Source organism: Macadamia integrifolia, chromosome 3 (genome assembly GCF_013358625.1).
Source record: "Macadamia integrifolia cultivar HAES 741 chromosome 3, SCU_Mint_v3, whole genome shotgun sequence".
Classification (NCBI taxonomy): domain Eukaryota; kingdom Viridiplantae; phylum Streptophyta; class Magnoliopsida; order Proteales; family Proteaceae; genus Macadamia; species Macadamia integrifolia.
The window spans coordinates 1496172-1518224 of NC_056559.1; the positions used below are offsets into that span (position 1 = coordinate 1496172).

General features: G+C 39.1%; 1 protein-coding gene across 2 annotated transcripts in view; it reads left to right on the top strand.

The window, feature by feature from the left end:
- Window positions 1-20426, top strand: part of LOC122073051 (protein SABRE) — a 100883-nt gene extending 80457 nt beyond the window's left edge. For both annotated transcript variants that reach the window (XM_042637550.1, XM_042637551.1), the window contains 8 exons: window positions 653-792; window positions 11618-11690; window positions 14551-14652; window positions 14747-14935; window positions 15946-16284; window positions 16370-16537; window positions 17440-17821; window positions 19852-20426. In XM_042637550.1, coding sequence (XP_042493484.1) covers window positions 653-792; window positions 11618-11690; window positions 14551-14652; window positions 14747-14935; window positions 15946-16284; window positions 16370-16537; window positions 17440-17821; window positions 19852-19958 — 1500 coding nt within the window. In that variant the 3' untranslated portion in view covers window positions 19959-20426. The remainder of the gene's footprint in view (window positions 1-652; window positions 793-11617; window positions 11691-14550; window positions 14653-14746; window positions 14936-15945; window positions 16285-16369; window positions 16538-17439; window positions 17822-19851) is intronic.
- Window positions 20427-22053: the final 1627 nt, after the last annotated feature.

Below are 22053 nucleotides of genomic sequence, written 5' to 3' on the forward strand. Positions count from 1 at the left end.
AAATTGAGCCTGAACCTGTCCCATCTTGACTCGTTTTTCGGGCTCACTTGCAACCCAAAGGAGGGATACTCCAGGAACTGAAGTGATCAATGAGAATGTGGACAGACATTAATGTACTCTCATGCTTTTTTAAAAGGTAAAGGGACTGAGACTTAACAGTCATTACTTTAAATGCTAAATGGAAAACAAATGCTGTATTGTAAAAAAAGGATGTTCCCAGTTCATGTCTCTCCCACCACGCGGGGTCTGGGGAGCGTCATAATGCATGCAGCCTTATCCCCGCTTCACAGAGAGGCTGTTTCCAACTCGAACCTGCAACCCCTAGGTCGCAATGGAGCAGCCTTACCAATGCTGTATTGTTTCTATAGATAATAGCACTCTTTGGCCATCATTTGTTCGATGGTACTTATTTCTTGAGCTGTGAACTGTTGGAAGATCTAGTTGCCCATGCTCTTTCATATAAAATTTTTGTGCTTTGTTTTTCCCTATAGTATTTAACCTGGTATTATGTTGTTATCTGTATCTGTCCTCTGGAACATATTTGTGCATAATATGCTGCACTTACTGAAACTTTGGTTTGTACTATAGCCTTTTTTTTTTAGCTTGTTTTACTTTTTCACCTTAATTCCAACTGATAGATTGTTCTTGACAGAGTTATGATTTTGATCGAGATTACAAAGATGTTGGTATTGCTAAGTTTACAACCAAGTCATTTGTCGTGAGGAACTGCCTGCCTAATGCGAAATCTGACATGCTATTATCAGCTTGGAATCCACCTCCTGAATGGGGAAAGTATGTAACTTGTCTTATTCAATACTCTTGTATTGCTGATTTCTGTTTGCATTATATCTGTTCCAGCTTTGTATTTGTATTTGCTGTCTTTTTGTTGTTTCAATGAATGCGAATTCAATGATTTATGTTTTTTGCTGCTCTTTGGAGTACATTGTAATTTCCTGATATTGATGATGCCTCCGGTCCCCCTTCTGGCCTATGGCATGACTTTAGTGTTAAAAAAAGAACAGTTCAAGGTCTTGCTCAAGATTGACATCCATAAGGCTTTTGACTCAATCAGATGGAATGGAATTCCATTTCCAAGGTCTTGGTTGCTATGTCTTTCCCCCTTGTCTTTGTTAACTAGGTCTACTCCTGTATTTCATCTCCCAACTACTCCGTCCTTGTTAATGAGTCCACGACTGGTCACTTTGCCTCTTCTGTGGGCATTAGGCAAGGCTGCCCTCTCTTGCCCTTCGTTTTCTCTTTGGACCTGGAAGTCATCTCTAGATCCATTCAGTCCCACACTGATGATCTCCTCATCTCTCCCATCCCCAAATGCAAAGCACTCAAGTTTACCCACCTTGCCTTTGTGGATGACCTCTTGATCTCTTTAAAGTTATCACCTATCCATGGGAACCATTATGTCCTCCCTCCGTCATTTTGGATCACTGTTTGGTCTTTGTACCAATCTTCTCAAAACCCGCCTCTTCCTTATTGCGGTTTCCGAGGATGCCAACACTCGCCTCCTTGAGCTTATAGGATTCTCCCTTGGCTGGCTCTCTTCCCATCAAATACCTGAGCCTTCCTCTCGTTACCGCTATCCTGACATCCCAGTATCCCACCACTATGCTCCCATGTTGGATCGTATTCGCAAAAGGCTTTAGCTTTGGAAAGGTAACTCCTCTCCTATATCGGTCGTTTGGAGTTCATTTGATTTGTCCTCCAATATTCTTACACCTACTATTCCAATGTCTTCAAGCTGCCCAAATCCACCATCAAGGCCGTTGAATCCCACTTTTGTACCTTCCTTTGGGAAGGGGTCTATTGTGCCAAATTCCTCCATCCCATTAGATGGTCCTCTGTTTGCCTCCTCAAGGTTGAAGGAGGCCTTGAGTAAAGAAGGATAAAAGATGCCAATAATACAGTCATTCTTAAGCTCATCTAGAAGATTGTCTTTGAGCATAACAACATTTAGGTCTATTAGGTTTACTCCTTTCTTCTCTGTAAAGACTCCTAGTGGAATGTCCCCCCTCCCAAGATGCCTCTTGGATGTTGCACAAAATCCTCCAACCTAGGCCAATTGCCATGGATGCCATCCACTATTGTATTGGGAATGGTCTATCCAACTCCTTTTGGCTTGACAAGTGGCACCCTGATGGTGTTCTCTATTTGAAAGTGGGGCCTAGATCCGTTTACTCCTCTAGTCTAGCCAAGGACACTCTCATATACTCAAACATAGCAAAGAAGAAGTAATTCAAGGACACTCTCGTACACTCAAACATAGCAAAGAAGAAGTAATTCAAACTTAGTTGTTGGATCTTGCTATCCAGCTTCTAATAAAAAATACTATTAAGAACACTGCAAAAGGGATGGTAGTAACTTGAGCAATCATTTCATGAGATACAATGTTCAATTTTGTGGAAGAATCAGCACACTTGGCTTGTCGCAAAGACAAACAACATTAAATGGAAATGATGACACTAGTTGTGATGATTTTTGTAGAAAATTTTAAGAATTAAATGGAATGGAGAAATCAGAAGTAAGACACTTATCTTGCTACAAGGATTCTACAAATGTAAATTGGAGGAGATGATCAACATGAGGCCATAATTCATGACAAGGAGGATATGGAAGGATTGTAAATCAGGATTGTGAAATCTGTTGGGTAAGTGTAGTTGTACTTTAAATTTTGGAAACTTAAGTATTCCAAGCAAGAAGAACAAGCTCTATTTCGAAAGTTAAATGGGTTTTGTAGATATGTATCCTAAGTATTGGTGAGTATATGGTTCGATACAAACCGATACACATGTAATTCAACTGTTCAAGGCTCAATTGTATGTATCGAGAGTATCGGTATATATCGATGAGCATCGGAGCATATTATGTTGTATCTACGATATGCTTCGATACATAATTTTTTTTTTTTTTTAAGTACATGTATCGTATTGGTGCGACCGATACCAATACATATTGGTCGATACAGTACAATACACAGATACTTTAAACCATGCTCCAATGTCTCATGTTCTTCTACCCTTGCCAACCCAGCTTTCTAACATCTGGTCCTCTCTCCCCCGTCCCCTCTTGGAAGAGAAGACAGTCATTTGGTCTCCCTCCTCCGGTTTTTTTTTTTTTCTTCCTCCACCTGGCGCCTTGTGAGAGCCAATGGCCCCTCTTCCCCTTAGCACAAAATAGGATGGTTTAAATTCCACATCCCTCACCACAGCTTTACTATTTGGAGAGCTCTTTCCAGTTGTCTTCCCACCAGTCCCTCCTCATTTATTGCCACATCCCTTTCCCTCCAGCCAGGTACCTCTATTGGAATCACTCCAAAGACATTAGTCACCTCTTTTTTAAGTGCCCATTCACATCCACTATCTGAAAGTGAGTCCTTATTAGATGTTGGCCTGCAAGGAGAAGACCCCTCCCCCTTTCGAGAGAATGGATTTAATCAACATGACCTACTCTGGCAGCTCTATATGCGAAACTGTTGGTAAGCTTGCCTTTGGTGCTGCAATCATTCACATTTGGATGGAGCGCAACTTTCGTAGATGGACTTCCAACACCAAATCCTTCGATAAGATTTGGAATGCCATCTACTTTGATGTCTCCTCCCTGTTCTCTTTGATTTCCTTGTCTTCTTATTGTGGACTCCCCAAGGAACAAACTCATTGTTGCTTCCTCGGGCTTACCCTCTTCTCTTTTGCTCACCCCCTATCCCTACCCCTACCCCTACCCCTTAGGGGTTGTAGCATTGTTTTTTGTTTATTTCCTTCCCCTTTTGTGGCCTTATATATCCCCACTCCCCTTTTTCTTTCCTTTGGTATTGAATTTCTTATTCACAAAAAAAAAAAAAAAAAGTATGTGAAGGTTGAAAGAGTTTTAAAGGGTATTTTTCAGCAAGAATAGTAGACATTCGGTTTATCATATAAGCAGAAGTTGGGACAACATCCCCCAATATGTCTGAGGAACATTCATATACCCAAAATTTAAGATCAGGCAACCTCAAGAAGGTGACAGTTTTTTTCTCTCAGATACACCATTTTATTGAGGTGTATCAGTACAAGAAAACTGAACTTCTACTCCATTTTCATCTAAAGAATGACTTAGGATGTTTGTTTATATTCTCGTACCTGATCAGCACGAAACGCTTTTATTTTCATTCCAAACTGAGTTTCCACCATCTTGTAAAAGGTCTGAACAGTTGAAGGAACCTCATCGAGGCTATTTGTTTTTGTGAATAAAATAAGTCATTACTAGAGAAGAGAAATTCAAGGGACCCCTAAAAGGGAGGGGGTTGGATGAGAACATGCAATACAATTTACAACACTTTTCAAGGGGGAGGCAAGGGAGTGTAAAGGAGATGAGGGAAGAACCCAAGCATCAATAATTAATCCATTTCTAGGGATGTCAGCACATCGATCCGTAGTTTTAAAAAATCTCCAAAATTTCTCTTATTTCTCTAATTTTGACATGTCCAAGACGAAACATTTCACCAAAGTTTTGCTTATTTTGGTCACAAAATGCATTGTTTCAGCGAAATTTCACCAAAATTTTTGTATTTCACTAGTTTCGGATCCGAGATGGTAAAATGGAACGAGTTTTTGAATCTTGCATCGAGCAATGGTGGTAGCTAGCTTGGATCTGACATCAAGGAGAATAGAGTCTTGTATCTGCTAAAAGGATCTGGACTGGTCAATCTTCTGAGGTTACACTCAAACCAGATGTGGTAGATGGCTACACCAAATGCAAGCTTATCCACTGAGTCACAACAAAACGTGCCAGCAAAGGGCAAAGCCATCAATATCCATTCTCTCTCAAAGGGAATAATCCCTTCTTCTACAAGGTCAACATTTAGCCAGAAGATTTTTTCAAAGCGAGGAGGAGAAAGGGCAGATTAAAAAAAAAAAAACAAAAAGAGACGATCCACCTTTTAAAGAGGCAACCAACAAAGCCAGCAAAGTGGAGACACCGGAATCTATCTTCGAAGAAGGAAGCTCTTAGTAGGGAGGCAGCGGGAGAACACCCTCCAAACTGTGAGACTACAGTGGGGTATATGCCACTTAAACCAGACCAGATTGCACCAAGCTTTAACTGACCCACGAGCTCTAATGAGATCTCAAGCCGACTTGGCACTGAAGAGACTCCGTCGAAGAAGCTAACCAGATCACAATGTCACTATTACCTCTGGGCCTTTTAGGGATACTTAGAAGACCATTCCAGATGGCAGTCAAGGATGAAGAGGAGGGGGGTTGGGGGAAGGCAATCCTTCATGCTGAATGATATCATCCTGTCAAATCCAGAACTGTAATAACTCTATCACCGAGTGAAGAACTCCTTATCAACCCATCCAATCCCTAAAACCGTACCTCTAAAGGATATCTTTCCAAATGAGAATGTCATAATGATAGAACCATGAGCATTTAGGCGGGCATGGGCGTGTAAGAAGGCGGACTACCACTTAGTGCTAAAAGATTACAGCTATAAGCCAATGGGTGCTAATTATCTAGCGAAAATCTAGTGGAGGCACCATCATCAAACATGGATCTGTTAACTTCAGACCCAGGAAGTCTTAGCTTCAAGATCCTTTTCCAAACCCAAAAGGCATCTGAAATGGCGGGAGCAGTCCATATGGAGTCATCTTGAAGAAGACAAGAATAGACCCAATCAACCCAAAAACTCTCTCTTAGCCTCTAGCTTTTAAGGCCCTCTTATCATTTTTCTTTTTGATTTTTATCTATTTAACAAAAATCATTAATGAAAACCTTTTTGGTCAAATGTTTTTTTGTGAGAAATAGTTTGGTATCCCTATGTGCAAAATGGTTTTTGAAGAAATGGGTGAAGAGATTCCCTTCACCCATCTTCCTTATAACTCTCTTTCTCCACTTTGGACTGTAGAAGAGAGGGCAACGGGCTTGAATTTCTAATTACAAAGCAAATGACTACTTTACCCTTCCATATTGAGACTTTTTTTTTTCTATGAATACCATATTGTGACTTTATACACATGCTCATTAAAGTTCAGCGCAAAAATAACTGAAAATTAATTTTGGCCAAAACACATAAATGGCTCTTGATCTCTTTTTGGTTTTTGTGTTTTATCAATTTTTTTTTAATAGAAACAAGCTCTGTAAATGATACCAAATGCAACTGAAACCGTTTTTGTGAACAAAAATAAAAAAGAAAAATGATACCAGAGAGGGCCTAAATCGATTTGAGGATTCCTGTATAATTGTCATATGTAAGTCCTCTCAAACCAAGGCTCCCCTCGTCTTTGGGGAGACAGAGATAGAGGACCAATTGATAGGGTGCAAGAATCTGGTGGCATCACAACCCTTCAAAGGAAAGGCACACATGAAGGGTTCCAAGTTCGAAATGTTGGACTGGGGCAGCCCAAAGATACCAGACCAGTAGATATAGGAGGATTGAAGAATAGATCCGATCAGCTCATGGTGACTTTTTATTGGACACCCATGTGGTTCAGGAAAAATCATCCATAAATAAAATGAAATAATAACACCCAAAAAGAGAAGTGATTGGGGAAGGTCCTCAGACATTAGAATGCACTAACTGAAAGTAGTTTTATACGTGCTCAAAGGATAATTGACTTTACAATGCTTGGACAACTGACACAATTCACAAGACAATTGAGGACCTTTGACTGACTTGAACATCTTAAGAAATAACAAACGAAGAGAATGGAGAGACATATGACCCATATGTCTGTGCCATAACAATAGCTGAGCATTAGCTTTATGCACTCCTTTACTCAAGCAAGCAATGGAAGAGCGTTCTTCAATGATGTAGAGGCCACCCTACTCATGACCACCACCAATCCTCTTCCTCATTATTAGGTCCTAAAATATAAAATAAAAGGGAAAAAAAAAAGGTCGTACTACAATTATGTTTTTTGGTTAACTGGCTGACAAACAATAAATTTGCATGAAACGATGGAACATGAATAACAGATGAAAGAGGAAACGAAGAGGATTAATAATAAGTATCCTTACCAATAAATTGAGAAATGGACACATCAACAAGTTTAAAACCCTAAAAAGAACTAATGACGAAAATCCCTCATGCTTAGCTATCATATGATCAATGGCTCTTGAGTCTATAACTTGGGAGCTAGAAGGAACAAATTGGGAATGATTAACTGATGCTTCGGTTGTAATAGTTGAGATGATTCTAGTATTTGGTTTCTCTAGAGATTCTTTCAAGAGAACAATTGATTAGATAACTCTTGGATAGCACAATCATGGGTGTCAACGGAAACACCACCATCACTCAGAAGAGGCCTCAGTAAAATCCAGATTTGCACTTTGTTCTTTAAAGTTGACTGGTTTTAAGTGTGGATAATGAATACAACAATAATCTTTAGTGTCCCTTGGTCTTCCATTGTGGCTGCACTTCAAGCAGTTCTTTTCTTCCTTAGTAAGGTGACGATTCTGAACTTTGTTCTAAGAAATGCTCGATTGTACACCCTTATAACCAGCAGCTAAGGCAAACTTGTCTTCTCCAAACCATTTGGACATAGAGGCTCGAGAAGCCTCCCCTCTAATATAAGTTATAGACACTCTCAAGTGCCAGAAGGTTTTTTAGCAAAAACCTGAACACGCTGCAATTCAAAATTGGAGGGAAGTATAGAAAGAAATTTGAACACACGTTGCTGCTCCTTTCTATTTTTTAGTACCTCCGGATCAATGGTGACTGTTGGTCATGATCCAACCATAGTTGTCAAGGCGTAAAATCGATCCAAGTCGGTGGAGGGGTGGCTTCTCGATTTGGCAATGAATCGCCAGTTATGGCATTGCCATGGCGGTCAAATCGCCCATGTGTCATTTTTTATTTTTCATATTTTCTAAAGTTATTTAGTATGCTACTTTTTTATTTCCCCTATTTTCTAAAGTTTTTTAGCATACTACAAGCCTACAATATATACCCTATAACATATAAAACCAACATTAAGCAACATCAAATCATCAAAAATCAACATAGCCCTATCAAAATCACCCTGCATTTTACAAAAAATTGACCGCCTAGTGAATCAGGTGTGTCGCCATGGCACCGCCTATCAGCCAATGGCGACCGCCATTTGTGAATCATGTAAATCGTAGCACTACTGATGTAGATAAGTCACTTGGGCTTATGTTATTGTAAATAAGCCTTGGGTTGTGTTATGTATGTGTTGAGCTTTTGATCCCATGGGTTTTCTTTGAAATGAACCACTTTAATGGGCCTAAAATATGGGTAGAAGGTAGAAAAAGGGGATTTAATTTATTAGTTTAGTTAGTTGCTATTTAATTCAATAAAGGCCCATTAGGCCATTGGTCGGTTGTAAAGTCCTATATCGACTATTAGTTAGTTAGTCCTACTCCATGTTGGAGTCATAAAGTCAAGTCCTAGTCCTATTTTGAATTCCTAGTTGTAGTAGGAGTGTCTAGTCCTATTGGGAAACTAGCTCCTAGTTGTAGTAGGAATGTCTAGTCCTATTAGGAAACTAGCTCCTACTAGTAGTTTGATTGCTATTTTGCCCTCTATAAATAGAGGAGCTTATATACTTATAATTTCATATTTGAATGAATGAATTATTGAGTGATTACTCTTTAGCTAAAAAAACTGTTATTGAGAGGTGAGATGCCTAAACCTTTGAGGGGTGTGATACCCAAAACCTGAAGGGTGAGATACCCATTCCTTTATTCTCTTTCACCTTTCTCAACCCTCCATCAATTCTTCTTTTTCTATTTTTATTTTCTGTTTATTGTTATTAAAAGTTCAAACCTGTTAAAGCATACAAAATCAGAATTAGTCAACCAAAGAGTTCTTGTTCTTGAAGCCAATCGACCCTCATTGCTGCCAAAGTTTGAGATCTGATCTACAGATCCTTTGGAGGACTGGTTCTTCTATACTCTAAGAAGATCAATCGATCCTCTCTTGAAGGTTATCTGAAGAAGACACGTTGTTGTTCCTACAGAATTCTTCACATTCTCTCTCCCAGGTCTAAAAATCAAGAAAGCGCATGACTCCATAACTAGCTGTCAGAAGCCCTTCATATTTGGGGGGGTTTTTATACCCTCCCTAGGGACTATCTACACCCAAAAGTGCAGCTCAATCAGACTCCCATAGACCTGGCCGCACCTTTCTCTCTCCAGCTCTATAAAAGGTCTTTCTCTCTCCTATCAGGTTGGGGTTTGGGCTGGTTTTGCTCCTATATGGGTATTGTATCCTTGGGGGTTTATTTGATGGTATTATTTCTTTGTTTTTTGCTCATATTTCTATTGTTTGGAGTTATAAACTACGGAGTTAGTTACTTGTAATCTACTCCTGCATTAACTGCCATGAACTTCTTTTTCCGCCAGGATGCCAAATCGCCGCCTAAGCGACACCATGACAACTATGGATCCAACTCCTCCCACTTTTTTTGTGAGACAGCTGAAATAGCCTTCAATAGACAAACTCGTTGGATCAATAACCACCTATTCTCGTTGAAGATGATAAATCCGAACATTTTCATGCTTTTGGGAATCAAGGTTTAAGGTCTCGATCTCACCCCTAGTCTCGCTATACCAAAAAGAGAGATCTGGCGAGATCTTGCCGATGTCTTGTATATTGCCTAGTCGACTCGGTGATTGCTTTCGGTGGCCATATGGTCTTTGTAGCAACTGAAACTTGCCATATCCTATTTTAGGTCTTCTAAACACGTTGAAAACATCAATTTTTTAAAAATCAAATCCAAAATGGTACTTTGACTCTGTACCCTATATAAGTAGTCTTCGGACCCTTCACCCTAAGCTATTCCACTATAAAAACAAACGACTATCGACCATGTTTCTATGAAAAAAATAGTTTTGAGAAGTTGTTTTTACCTAAAACTGTTCTTGAGAAGAAAAGGATCTCCAAAGGTTGATGATGAAGTGATAATCGACAATCTCCAAGTGTTGAGTTGTTAATCTACAATGTAGAGGAGAAATTTGGCAAGAAAACAATAGAAAGCTCACTTTTTTCTTTACAACAGGGCAAGATAGCCGAGAGATGTCGAGTTGAGTCGAGTTTAGGGTTGAAATTATGTATATACCCCATGTAATTTGGTCTCGAGTCGAGTCGAGACTGAGATGTTCACCGAGATCTCGGCTAGATCTTGAGATCTCGTCCGAGATATTATACATTTTATATATCGCCTCTCATCTCGTCTCGCCATTTTCAAATAGAGAGATAATAGCGTGAGATCTCACCGAGTTCTTAAACCATATCGAGAATAAGTTTTTTGAACCAATTCCCAAATATACTTGGTTGTCCTCATGAACAAATACTTTCGGCTGATAGAAGATTCCATCGAATGAAGTAACCATCCCATCATTGTTAGATTAAGACTATTTCACTCATTATAGGAAGAGAATCCTTTCTTTGGCTCCTTCACCTTGTCATTAATATAGCTCATCAACCATTTACTCCCAATAAACTTCTTAGCGGACTGAGACCACTCGAGATAATATCTCCCATTAAGTTTCACTGTAGTAATCATCATCACAGGATTATCATCGCATCCATTTCCAGAGCTTACTGCAACTTAACGTGATTCTCATTCTGACTACCATCTATTGTTGTAGATTGAACCTCCATTCTTCAGCTTCAAGACTAAAATCAATCACAGATAACAACTGCACAGTACAGTTGGTGAGCTGTGGTGTGCAAAGAAGCCCACACTCACCAGGAGGTCTTGAGTTCGAGCCTCTTGGCTGTTATCTACTTCCCTTCCCTGCCTATCAAAAAAAAGAAAAAAATCTATTACAGATCACCCAAAGGTAATGAGGAACAAATCAAAACTTCAAACAGCAATGAGGCTTGATCACAAGCCTTAAACACCACCAGATCTGATCTTCAATTATAAAGCATCACTGATCTGGTCAGTCTTCAAAAGAGAAATCGCAGCATTGTTAAGAGAGATCGCAGGATTTAACAGGTGTTATGATCAAGAGCCTGGTCAAGGCTGCTGTGATACCATGATGTGAGAGCGAGAGAATAGGTCAATTAGAGCACCACGCCTCCTATTTATTCAACTAATTGATTTAAAAATAAAGAGGACATAAATGCCCTTAGACATAAGACATTACATATTGAGAAACCCTAATTCCTGGAGAGTGCAGGGTTGCCCCTGCTAATAACACTAACACTACTGTACTAGAAACATGGACCCCGAAACAGAAGTAGACAAAAGTCATGCTGCTAGCCCCAGTCATGTCTTCTTTCTTTTGGACTCTTTCTCGTACTGCTTATTCTCATAGAAATCTAAAGCTTGTTAGCCTGATTCAAGAGCATGTAGTACTAGTAGATGTTATAACTGTCCCTGGTTCATTTCATGGTGAAGAAAAATATTTTCCCCTCTATAAGCATAAATCTATGTATGATATGTATCCGTGCCATATCTTCTGTATGGAGCTTTTGGTGATATACTCTTCTATTTATGTTGTATCATATATGGTGTATGATCGCCAGGTTCTAAGAAAGTGATAACTTGTCTGAGATCCTTTATTCTTGTGTATCTTGATATGATTTTGAATTCAGAAAGATTAGATACTCTAGAATGATTTCCATAACTGTCACATTTCTTCTGCTTTGGCTTCAGAAATGTAATGCTTCGTGTAGATTCAAAGCAAGGAGCTCCGAAGGATGGGAACTCTTCTCTTGAACTTTTCCAGGTCATTTCACTTTCTTGTTTCATTTTTTTTTTTTTTTTTGTACCAGATATTCTTATTTCATTATGATAATGGAGTCAGTCAATGCACCTATGTTCTTCAATATATTCATTACAAACTATTCAGTAATATGTCTGGGACCAAGTTTTGCATTTATGGGAATTTGGAAATATTGATCGTTGGCAAATATATAGGTACATTGAATTTTTTTGTTGTTTGTTGTTTGATATGGATGAAAACAATTAAGTTGCAAAAGAACACTGAAGAGGAAGTGAGTATTGTGACAGGCTACAAAGCATGGAATCAAGATCCCTTTTTCCTTTCATCGCATATTAAAAGTGGCTTATGTTTTTCACATTGAAGCTAGTTCAATCTATTGGCTTTGGAGTTACTACGAAGGTTATTTTGATTACCTTTGCAATGAGTCCTAGATATGCAATTTGGAGTTTGTTAGAGCTAGTTACTTCAATTTATGGACAGGGTCCAAATTTTTTGTTGGGTTTATTTATTTTGAGTTATGTGAGATCCCAAACTCCAAATTGGGATAAGGTTATGGTTGTTGTTGTTGTGAGATCCCAAACTGGTCCCATTAGACTTGAGATCTACTTTGATGGGAATTATTGCTGACCTGCTTATTCTACCATCGTGGGAACTTTTTTTTTTTCTTTCTTTCATCTTTTGGGTTGAACAATAAATTCATTACCAAGGAGGAAAAGGAAAAGAGGGAATGTACAACCCCCTCCATTGCTTCTCTTAACTGTCTGAACCATCGTTTCTTTCTTCTCCTTGTCTCTCCATTTTATCATATCTAATGTACTTATTTGATCTAAGAAGGACCTTGTGTCAGAATTGATAAATTCTATGGCTCTAGGGGCAAAGAAAAGAAAAACTAATAGAGAATGCTACAAACCCATTAGAGGATAGGAGGAGGGGCAAAAGAAGAAGGGGGATACCCCAAGAGGCTACAATAAGCATGTTCCTAGGGGAGTTGCTCAACAACCGACGAGGAAGCAATCAGATCTTGGAACTGACATTGAAAAAGATGGCATTCCAAATCCTATCAAAAGATCAAAGCTAGAAGTCCATCTTCGAAGATTCCGCTCCATCCAAAGGTGGTTGATGGTAGCACAAAAAGCAAGCTTCCATACAATCTCACAGATAGAAAATCCAACAAAGATCATGTCTATCTAGATCCATTCCCTGAGAAAGTGAAGAATGCTTCTCCTACCAAGCCAACAATTACAAATGACTTTTTTCCAAATAGAGGAAGAGAAAGGGCAACCAAGGAAAAGATGCTCAATGTCTCCAATCCCATTCTAGCAAAGACAACAGGCCAGAGGGACATGTATATAACGGAAGAGGAGGTAGGACCGTAGGATTGGGCAGTGAGATAGTTGAAGAGAGCTCTCCAGGTTGTGAAGCTATGCCTTTGAACCAAACAATCTTGTGCCAAGGAGTGAGGAGGGAGCGGGGACAGAGAAAATTCCATGTAGAAGTGACAATGCTGAAGGATCAGGGGACCATATGACCCTATCCCCACCCACCAAGGAAGAGGGCAGGAGGATAGGAAGATATTGGGGGCACCATGTACCATTTTGAATGATGGAGGAAATTGTAGCATGTCTGTTCAACCCTGAAGAGTAGACTGACCTGGCTCTAACATGGGGGAGGAGGACCCCAGAAGGATGCCATTTGTCTAGGCAAAGGGAAGTGCTAGGCCATCCACAATGATGGATTGGGTAGCACAGATGGTAGTGGGATGAAGGCTAATAATGTGATGCTAGACCCAAGAAGCATCAGAGTGAGGGGAACCCGTCTAGAGAGTCTGTACGAAGGAGAGAAGAATAACCCAAGAAACCCAAATGCTATTGTGGTTGGATACCGGCTTCTAGATAAGCTTGAGAGTACCAGTAGAGTTGACATCGTGAACTCTGTGAAGACACATGCCCCATTCGGACTTGGGGTAGCGAATAGAGGACCATTTAACTGGATGGAGGATTTTTTTCTGAATCAACACCTATCCAAAGGAAGGAACACATAAGGCTACGTCACCCATGTGGCAGTGGATCACTTACCACATAATTCTGGTTTATTTGTGTCAATCCAATCAAGCCATAAATTCATTCAGAGAGATTTTTCAGTTGCGCAAAGTTTAATTGTGTTGTAAACCTGAAGGACTTGGTTCTTTCATTCATAGTTTTCTGTGAAATTTCGAAAATTTTGACATGCCCAAGACGAAACAGGAGGAGAAATCACAAGCAGTATAATTCAGTCGAAATTCCACTGATTTCAGTCACAAAAATGCACACCGTTTCATCAAAATTTCGGTCATTTGCCCCCCGAAATGGCCAAGTGAAACTCATGGAAAAAATGCACTATTTCGGTCAAAATCTTGCTAATTTCAATCTGACTGAAACGAGACCGAAATAAAAATTTCCAAACCATGCTTTCATTATAGCAGTGAGAAGTGAGCAAGTGGCAAAGTATGTGCATGGAGCCCCCCTAGTAAATTTTCTCCCAAAATGCATCTCAAATCATCTCTTCAATGAGTGAAGAGAGGAATAAATTGACTTATTTTCTTGGGGAAAGGGGATTCAGGTCATAATCATGATTATTTTGTACTTACCTGTGGTATATTTCTTGAGAGATATGGTGCATCAGATTACCAATTGTATCCATGCTGTGCCCAATTCAAACTTTCTTCTTCTTTCTGTTAGATGAACCGTCTTTTTTAATCCTTGTAAAGAATCCTTTTTGGTAGAATGAAGCAGTTTCCCTTGCACCTTATAATTTCTTGAACATATTTATTGAATTCACTATTGCTTGCACAATATAACGTCATCTTATCTTTTTTATAATGTAGGTAGAGATCTACCCGCTGAAGATACATCTAACTGAAACAATGTACAGAATGATGTGGGAGTATCTTTTCCCAGAAGAAGAACAAGACTCACAGCGGCGGCAGGCAAGCTACATTTCTCATAATTAATATGATATCATGCACTATATTTAATTGCAGAGCTTATAGCCATGGATGAGTCACCTTCTGAAACATGCAGGAAGTTTGGAAGGTTTCAACCACTGCTGGCTCAAAACGTGTAAGAAAAGGGGCATCTTCCAATGAATCATCTATGTCAAGCAGCCATTTGACAAGAGAACCTGATGCTCCCTCCAAATTGAGTGCCCCTGCTGCTTCTGTAATTACTTCTGGTGCTAGTCAGTCTTCTGGGTCTATTGATTCTTTCCAAGTGAGTTTTCTGAAGCCTTTAATTTCCAATTTAATATGTTAACTGAGGAGAAATTTGCACATGGGACTGAATTTATGTTTGAATTATTAAAGTGACCTGGAAAGGAAATGTGCTAAACATCTTGTATTCGGATAATTAATAATTAGGATTCATGGGAGAGAAATAGTTTTCAGTATTGTTCAGGCATGGATTTGATGAAAAGAATATGGTTTGGATGGTCCTATAGTGATATGTTCATGTTTAAAATGTTTTTACACTAAATATTTGGTTTTGTCTTACTCCGTATTTTTCTCCTATACATTTAAACTCGTACTATTCATTTATTTTATGGAAAAATTGCTTTTTTCGTTTTTTTCACTTGTTTATCATGTCCAGAAGTACATAAATTTTCTCATTAGAATGGACCACCGAGACAAGTAGACAACATATCAGTAGAATGACTGTTTACATTATACACATGGAGGCCTTTGTGGTCTGCAACCAATGAATACCTGTTCTTGGATGCCAGATATTTGATTTGATCAAATGATCAGACCATCTGGAAATTCCAGTGGTTAGATGGAAATGTCAGTGGTTAGAGGATCAGGTTCTGATTTGTCTTATAACTTCTATAGTGAAAAGGCTTGACTAAAATGTAAATATATTGGAAGGTGGGGAATGTCAAATTGGATATACATTTGATTTAGGAAATCTAGGTTCTTGGCTATGGCAGTGCATCAGTATGAAGATTGCCCTCAACCAGCAAGTAAGCATCCAGAATCAAGTACAACAATGTAGGAACTTTTTTAGGTGAAAATGTTACATCCAAGTTCTATTTACCACTTCTGATGATATGTGGGGTCCACTGTCGATTTTCTTTGTTAAACCCTTATTTAGGTACAATTTTGAGGATCTTTATTGATCTGAAATGACAATTTTTAGCAGTAAATGAACTTCTACTGTAAGGTTATTTGGATACAATAATACGGTCATATTATTTTCCAGAATAACATACCAGTGCTTACATGCAGGTGTCAAAGTTGCAAAATTTAAAAGGAAATATTGCAAGCGGTTCAACCCCAGAGCTCAGGCGCACATCATCATTTGACAAGACATGGGAAGAGAACGTAGCAGAGTCTGTGGCTAATGAGCTTGTATTACATGTTCACTCTTCAAGCATCTCTTCAAGAAGTGATCCACTTTCCTCAGCACTAGAGCACCCAGAGGAATCAAGAAACAAACCAAAAGACTCCAAGCAAATCAAATCGGGGCGCCCATCTCATGAAGAGAAAAAGGTCACAAAGTCGAATGATGAGAAAAGAGCTCGACCCCGGAAGATGATGGAGTTTAACAACATCAAGATTAGTCAGGTTTGTCTTTTCAGCCTGGTCTGAAATTGAACTTTGAGATGGACTCTCTGTTGGAGTGACTTTTTGTTTCATAATTGTCTTCTAGGTTGAATTACTGGTTACTTATGAGGGATCGAGATTTGCTGTGAGTGATCTGAGATTGCTGATGGATACTTTTCACCGTGTTGACTTCACTGGCACATGGAGAAGGTTGTTTTCACGTGTTAAGAAGCATATCATCTGGGGGGTCCTAAAATCTGTAACAGGAATGCAGGCAAGTGATCAGCATTGATAGCCAATCTGACTTAATGAATTAACACTTTTCTACACCCAAAGTGCATGCTTTCCAATCTTTCAAGTTTCAATACCAATCTCCAGTTGCAACCTTAGTGACCGCTTGTGAATTTAAGTTGGAAAATGGAATGGAAGCGAAACTACTGGAGTATCAAATTGGAGAATCTCTGTGGTTTTGGAGCATCTATCAGTCTATCTATTCATCTATCTATAATGGCAGCTTTTATTCATATTATGTAAATTTGCATGTTTATAATTTCTAAGATATAAAAAAATTTGGCACTACATGTAAAATTTAAGAACCTAAGGGCATAAAATATGACTGGGATATTAATCAGCCTAAATATTATTTATTTAAACTTTAAAAATATTTTTTTCTACTTTGCCTAGGGTTATTTTGTGTAAATAATTACTTGTTTAAAATTTAAAAATGTTTTCACCACTTTTCCTAATATTATTCATTTATTTGATTTTGACTTGTGTTTGCTATCTTAATGTCAATTTCGAATCCGACTGAAACTGACCCCAACTTGGACAGCACCCCAACTGGATTGAGAAAATTGAATTGCAAACAATACTCAAATCGTTTAAACTTTGTAAAGAAATGTGATCCGACACATCATTGTGTTGCTCTTCTAAAAGAGAGACAGGAGAGAGGGAAACATGTTCCAAGTGTTGGAGATGTTCCCTATAGATTTAGGCGCTGAGGTTGGACTTCTTTAACGAGTTAGGTTGGCCTATGCCAGTGTTTGCTTCACATTGGCCTTGTGGTACCTTAAATTATCTGATTCTTAAGTTGTATCTGGTCATTAAAGTGAATGCATCTACAATTATATGATCTCCCCAAGCCAACCAACTTGCTATTTCTTTCTTGTTGTCTAGGGGAAGAAGTTCAAGGATAAAGCCAATAGCCAAAGGGAGCCCAGTGGACCCGGTGTTCCTGATGGAGATCTTAATTTCAGTGACAGTGATGGAGGTCTGGCTGATAAATCTGATCAGTACCCAATATCTTGGCTCAAAAGACCCAGTGATGGAGCTGGTGATGGATTTGTCACATCAATAAGGGGTTTATTCAATTCTCAGCGCCGCAAGGCTAAAGCATTTGTCCTGCGAACAATGAGGGGTGAAGCAGATAATGAATTCCCTGGAGAGTGGAGTGAAAGCGATGTCGAGTTCTCTCCCTTTGCTAGGCAACTGACCATAACAAAAGCTAAGAGGCTCATTAGGCGGCACACAAAGAAGTTCAGAGCACGAGGGCAAAAAGGTCTGTTTATTTTCTTCTTCTTACTTTATTCATTTATTGTTTGTTTCTGCATGTCATGCATTTTAATCTCATCCGACAATTTAAATAATGTTGAGGCTGCCTGTGTCTATTATGTGCCATATGTAGCTTAGGTAATACCTATCCCTCCAATAAATGATAACAATCTAATATAACTGGAATAAGAATTGCTGGATGTTAGAAATGAGAGACACTGGATTATGAGGTGGCAGACAGGATTTTATTTGGGTGCCTGTTAGTGAAGACTTTCAGTCAGGGTGTATAAGACGCATCAATGATTGACTTCATCCCATAAATGAATTAATTGGTCTGTTCCTATATGGAACCAATCTTATCATTTCCCTTTCAATTTTTCTCTGCTTTTTCTTTTCCTTTTTTTTTTTTTGGGAGGGTGGGGGGGGTTTGGGTGGGAGAGAAGAAACTCAGAGGGAGAGGGAACAATACCAGAAGAACCATTCTCCTCCATTGCATGGGACTTTGTTCTTTATAAGTGCCACTTTTAGACACCTTTTTTAAAACATTGGGTAGAATTGGCTTCATAAGGAGAGAACTCTATGCCTTGAAAATCCTGATGAGGAGATGGATATATCAGTGGCAATAACTGGAAGTGAATCTTGGCTTGTGCGGGCCAGGCTACTTAGGTTAGTGACGGCCATTGATCCAATCCAATATGAAGTACGGCCTAGCAATGGGTGCTTTTGTTAGTCTTCTTTGACCTCATTCCACTTTTGAATGGCTTGGCCACTCTAAATGGTCTAAATGTAAATGTGGCAGTCTAAAAAAAGAATGGATCCTCAGGGTCCTTTCACTATCGGGAACATGATGAGTTGGTTTGAAGAGTTTGTCTCAAGTTGAGAGGAGGCACAGGGTACTGCTATTGTATTACTTTTTCCTTCATGGAATTGTTATGTCTAAGTGTAATCCTTTAGATGTATTAGTAGCAGTGCTTCTTTTGCACCACCTGCTTTGCCTTTATAGTTCCATTATCTATAGATAGGGATCCAACACCAATGCTTAAGTTTTAGGTCTGAACATTCTGATCCATGATTCTAGGGTTTTTCTAACCTGATCACTGGATTTTTAGATCTGAGGGGCCGATTCTAGGGTTTTTGAGATCAGTTCTGGCAAGTTCGATCCTCAATTCCGATACCAGGATCCCATTGAAAGTATTAGACACATTGGGGTCTTTGGTGGATTCGGAGGATTTGAGTGGTGGCCAGGTTAGTATGCAGGCACTGCATAGATGCAAGAAACTTTGTATGGGAGAAGGAACCTTCCTTGCTCCTTTTAGTCATTGATTAGCTTCCAATGAAAAATCTTGACACACAACTTGTTCCCATGAGAACTCAAGAATTGAAATCTGTTTGTCCATCAAATTACAAAAAATGTCCTGTGCAAGACTGATCTGTGATGTTTACTTATTTCTCATTATGTACTCTGATGAGGCCTTGACCCTACGAAGAATTTAAAGAGTTATATAGTACCTTGACCCTGCAAAAAGAAGGTTGGGCAGTTATCTAGTGATAAGGATGCAATATTCCAATTAAGGGGTATTCATGAAGGAACCCATGCCCCTACTCTCAACCCAATACCACAATGCAATATTCCAAGATGCACCAAGGCATCTCTGACTAGAGAATATGGGGAAACTGATTCCCCCAAGAGGAATGTCCCTCCCTACCCCCTCTCCCTCACCCCAACCCCCAGGGAAAAAAAATTGTGTGTGCAAAATATGATTGGTGCCTTGGTGGGTAAGACTCGTGGCTTTTATTTGGCTGGTGGTTCTGTACAAGGTTTTGATTGCTAATAATTTGAAGAAAGAGATTCAAATCAGTAATGCAAGCTGTGCGAGAAATATAGACGGTTGCTACCAAATGTAATGATACCATACATTTAGTGCCCATATGTGGTCAATTCGCATAAATATTCTTATACAATTTTTGTAACCAGTTAACATGAAATCAACAATGTAGTCTGTTCTCTTTGCTTATCCAATTTCCTTTATACTTCAGGTTCATCTTCTCAGCAGAGAGACTCACTTCCATCATCTCCAAGGGAGACCACACCATTTGAAAGTGATTCCTCAAGCGGGTCTCCCTATGAGGACTTCCATGAGTAGAGTAACTCCGGTGCATCAAGCTTCATTCAGATGCTACATGTGGGCATTCCGCAAGGGGCCTGTTTGTCTCCTCCGATCTACTAACTGCAAGCAGTATAGAATTGTAATTGTATTAATTTATTTAACTCGGTGCAGAACTTGGATGATGATTTGAGATTCAAGCTGTTGGCCGAGTTTTCTCCGATAAAGGGCAGACCAAGAAGTCTGCATGCAGGGGAAATTGTAAGCTGTGCTCCCTCTGTGATTTGAGGGAAAGCATTAAAGATGACCTTAGTTGTACAAGTGTGTAGCTCTGCTTTCCGTCTGTAAGTGTATTTTTAGCTACTCATTAGGAGTTCCTGGGATGCAAGAGTTCCAAAGTTTTTGTGTCTTATCTATTCGGGGATGAAATAAAGGTCAAATATATGGAGGAAACGGGTTATAGCTCTGTAACTTGTAACTTTGTGAAATATACGTTTTTGCTCTCTCTCTCTCTCTCTCGTGTGTCTTCTCCGACCCTTTTTTTTTTTTTTTTAGGAAGCAAGAAAAACAAGAAGTTTATTGAGTTGCATAAAAGAAAATTTTTTTTTTTTTTTTTTGGTACTAGAATTTTTTATTAGAGTTGCATAAAAGAAAAAGGAAATTGTACTTGGTTAAGTAATAAATTGTTTCAGATATGCTCCCCTTGGTTGACACCAATCACATCATATGGTTGCCCTGGGATTTTGTACTCATACCATGTGTAAGTTTTACTTCTGTCATAAAAAAATGATTTTATCATTGAGACAAAAAGGAACCTCAAAAAGTGTTACCAAATTGTTACCAAAAATTCATATAGGGGCGAGGGTTCTTACGCCAAGACAGTTTATTTTTATTAATTTTATTTTGAAAGAAAAAAATAATAATGTAATCATGTGTCTAGGCGTACAGGACGCTGCAGACTCAGAAACGCTTTTCCCTTCATATATTTACAGGAGTGGATGTGTTTTGGTGTGGAAGCCCTATCAGCTATGTTTGCTTATATCTCATGTGCTTGCGAGGATTCTTGTTCAAAGATTAAGACCTAGTCCTGACCACATTGTATCTTTCAATCAGAACGGTTTTGTCAAAGGGAGGAACATTCAAGATAGTGTCTTAATTTGCCATGAATTGCTTCATAAAATCAAACAAAAGAGGCATGGCAAATTCTGTTTTATGTCAATTAAGATTGATATGAACAAAGCCTATGATCAGCTTGAATGGGACTTCTTGGAGAAGGTTCTTCATTCTTATGGTTTCCATCAAACTTGGATCAAATGGGGGAGGAACATTCAAGATAGTGTCTTAATTTGCCATGAATTGCTTCATAAAATCAAACAAAAGAGGCATGGCAAATTCTGTTTTATGTCAATTAAGATTGATATGAACAAAGCCTATGATCGGCTTGAATGGGACTTCTTGGAGAAGGTTCTTCATTCTTATGGTTTCCATCAAACTTGGATCAAATGGATTATGTTTTGTGTTACCACCCCTCAGCTGGCTGTTCTCTTGAATGGGTCTCCTCTCAGTTTTTTCCAACCTTCAAGAGGCATTCGACAAGGAGATCCTCTATCATCCTATCTTTTTGTGCTCTGTGTTAAAGTTCTCTCATCTCATTTGGCATTGGCGGCTAATCAAGGAAAGCTTTGTGGTCTTCCAATCTCTAGAGGAGAATATATTTCTCAAATGGCTTTTGCTGATGATTTGATCCTTTTTGGTAGAGCTTCCTCAAGAGAATTGCATGATTTCATGGATGTCCTCGATGCTTAGTGTGCCAAATCTGGACTACTTATTAACCTGAATAAGACCCGAGTCCATTATAGTCGCAATGTGGATTCTTGTATACGAAGACTCTTTGCTGATCGTCTCCAACTTATCCAAACTAGTCGGTTGGATGTCTATCTTGGGGTTCCCTTCATTGGAGGTAAGATCTCGAAATCTAACTGTGATTCTTTGACACAGAGGGTTAGTATGAGGCTCCAAAATTGGAAGACCAAGTACCTCAGCTATGCAGGTAAACACACTTTAATCCAGTCAGTCCTCTCTGCTTTGCCTCTTCATTATGTGTCATGTTTCGAGTTACCTACATCTTTGCTCA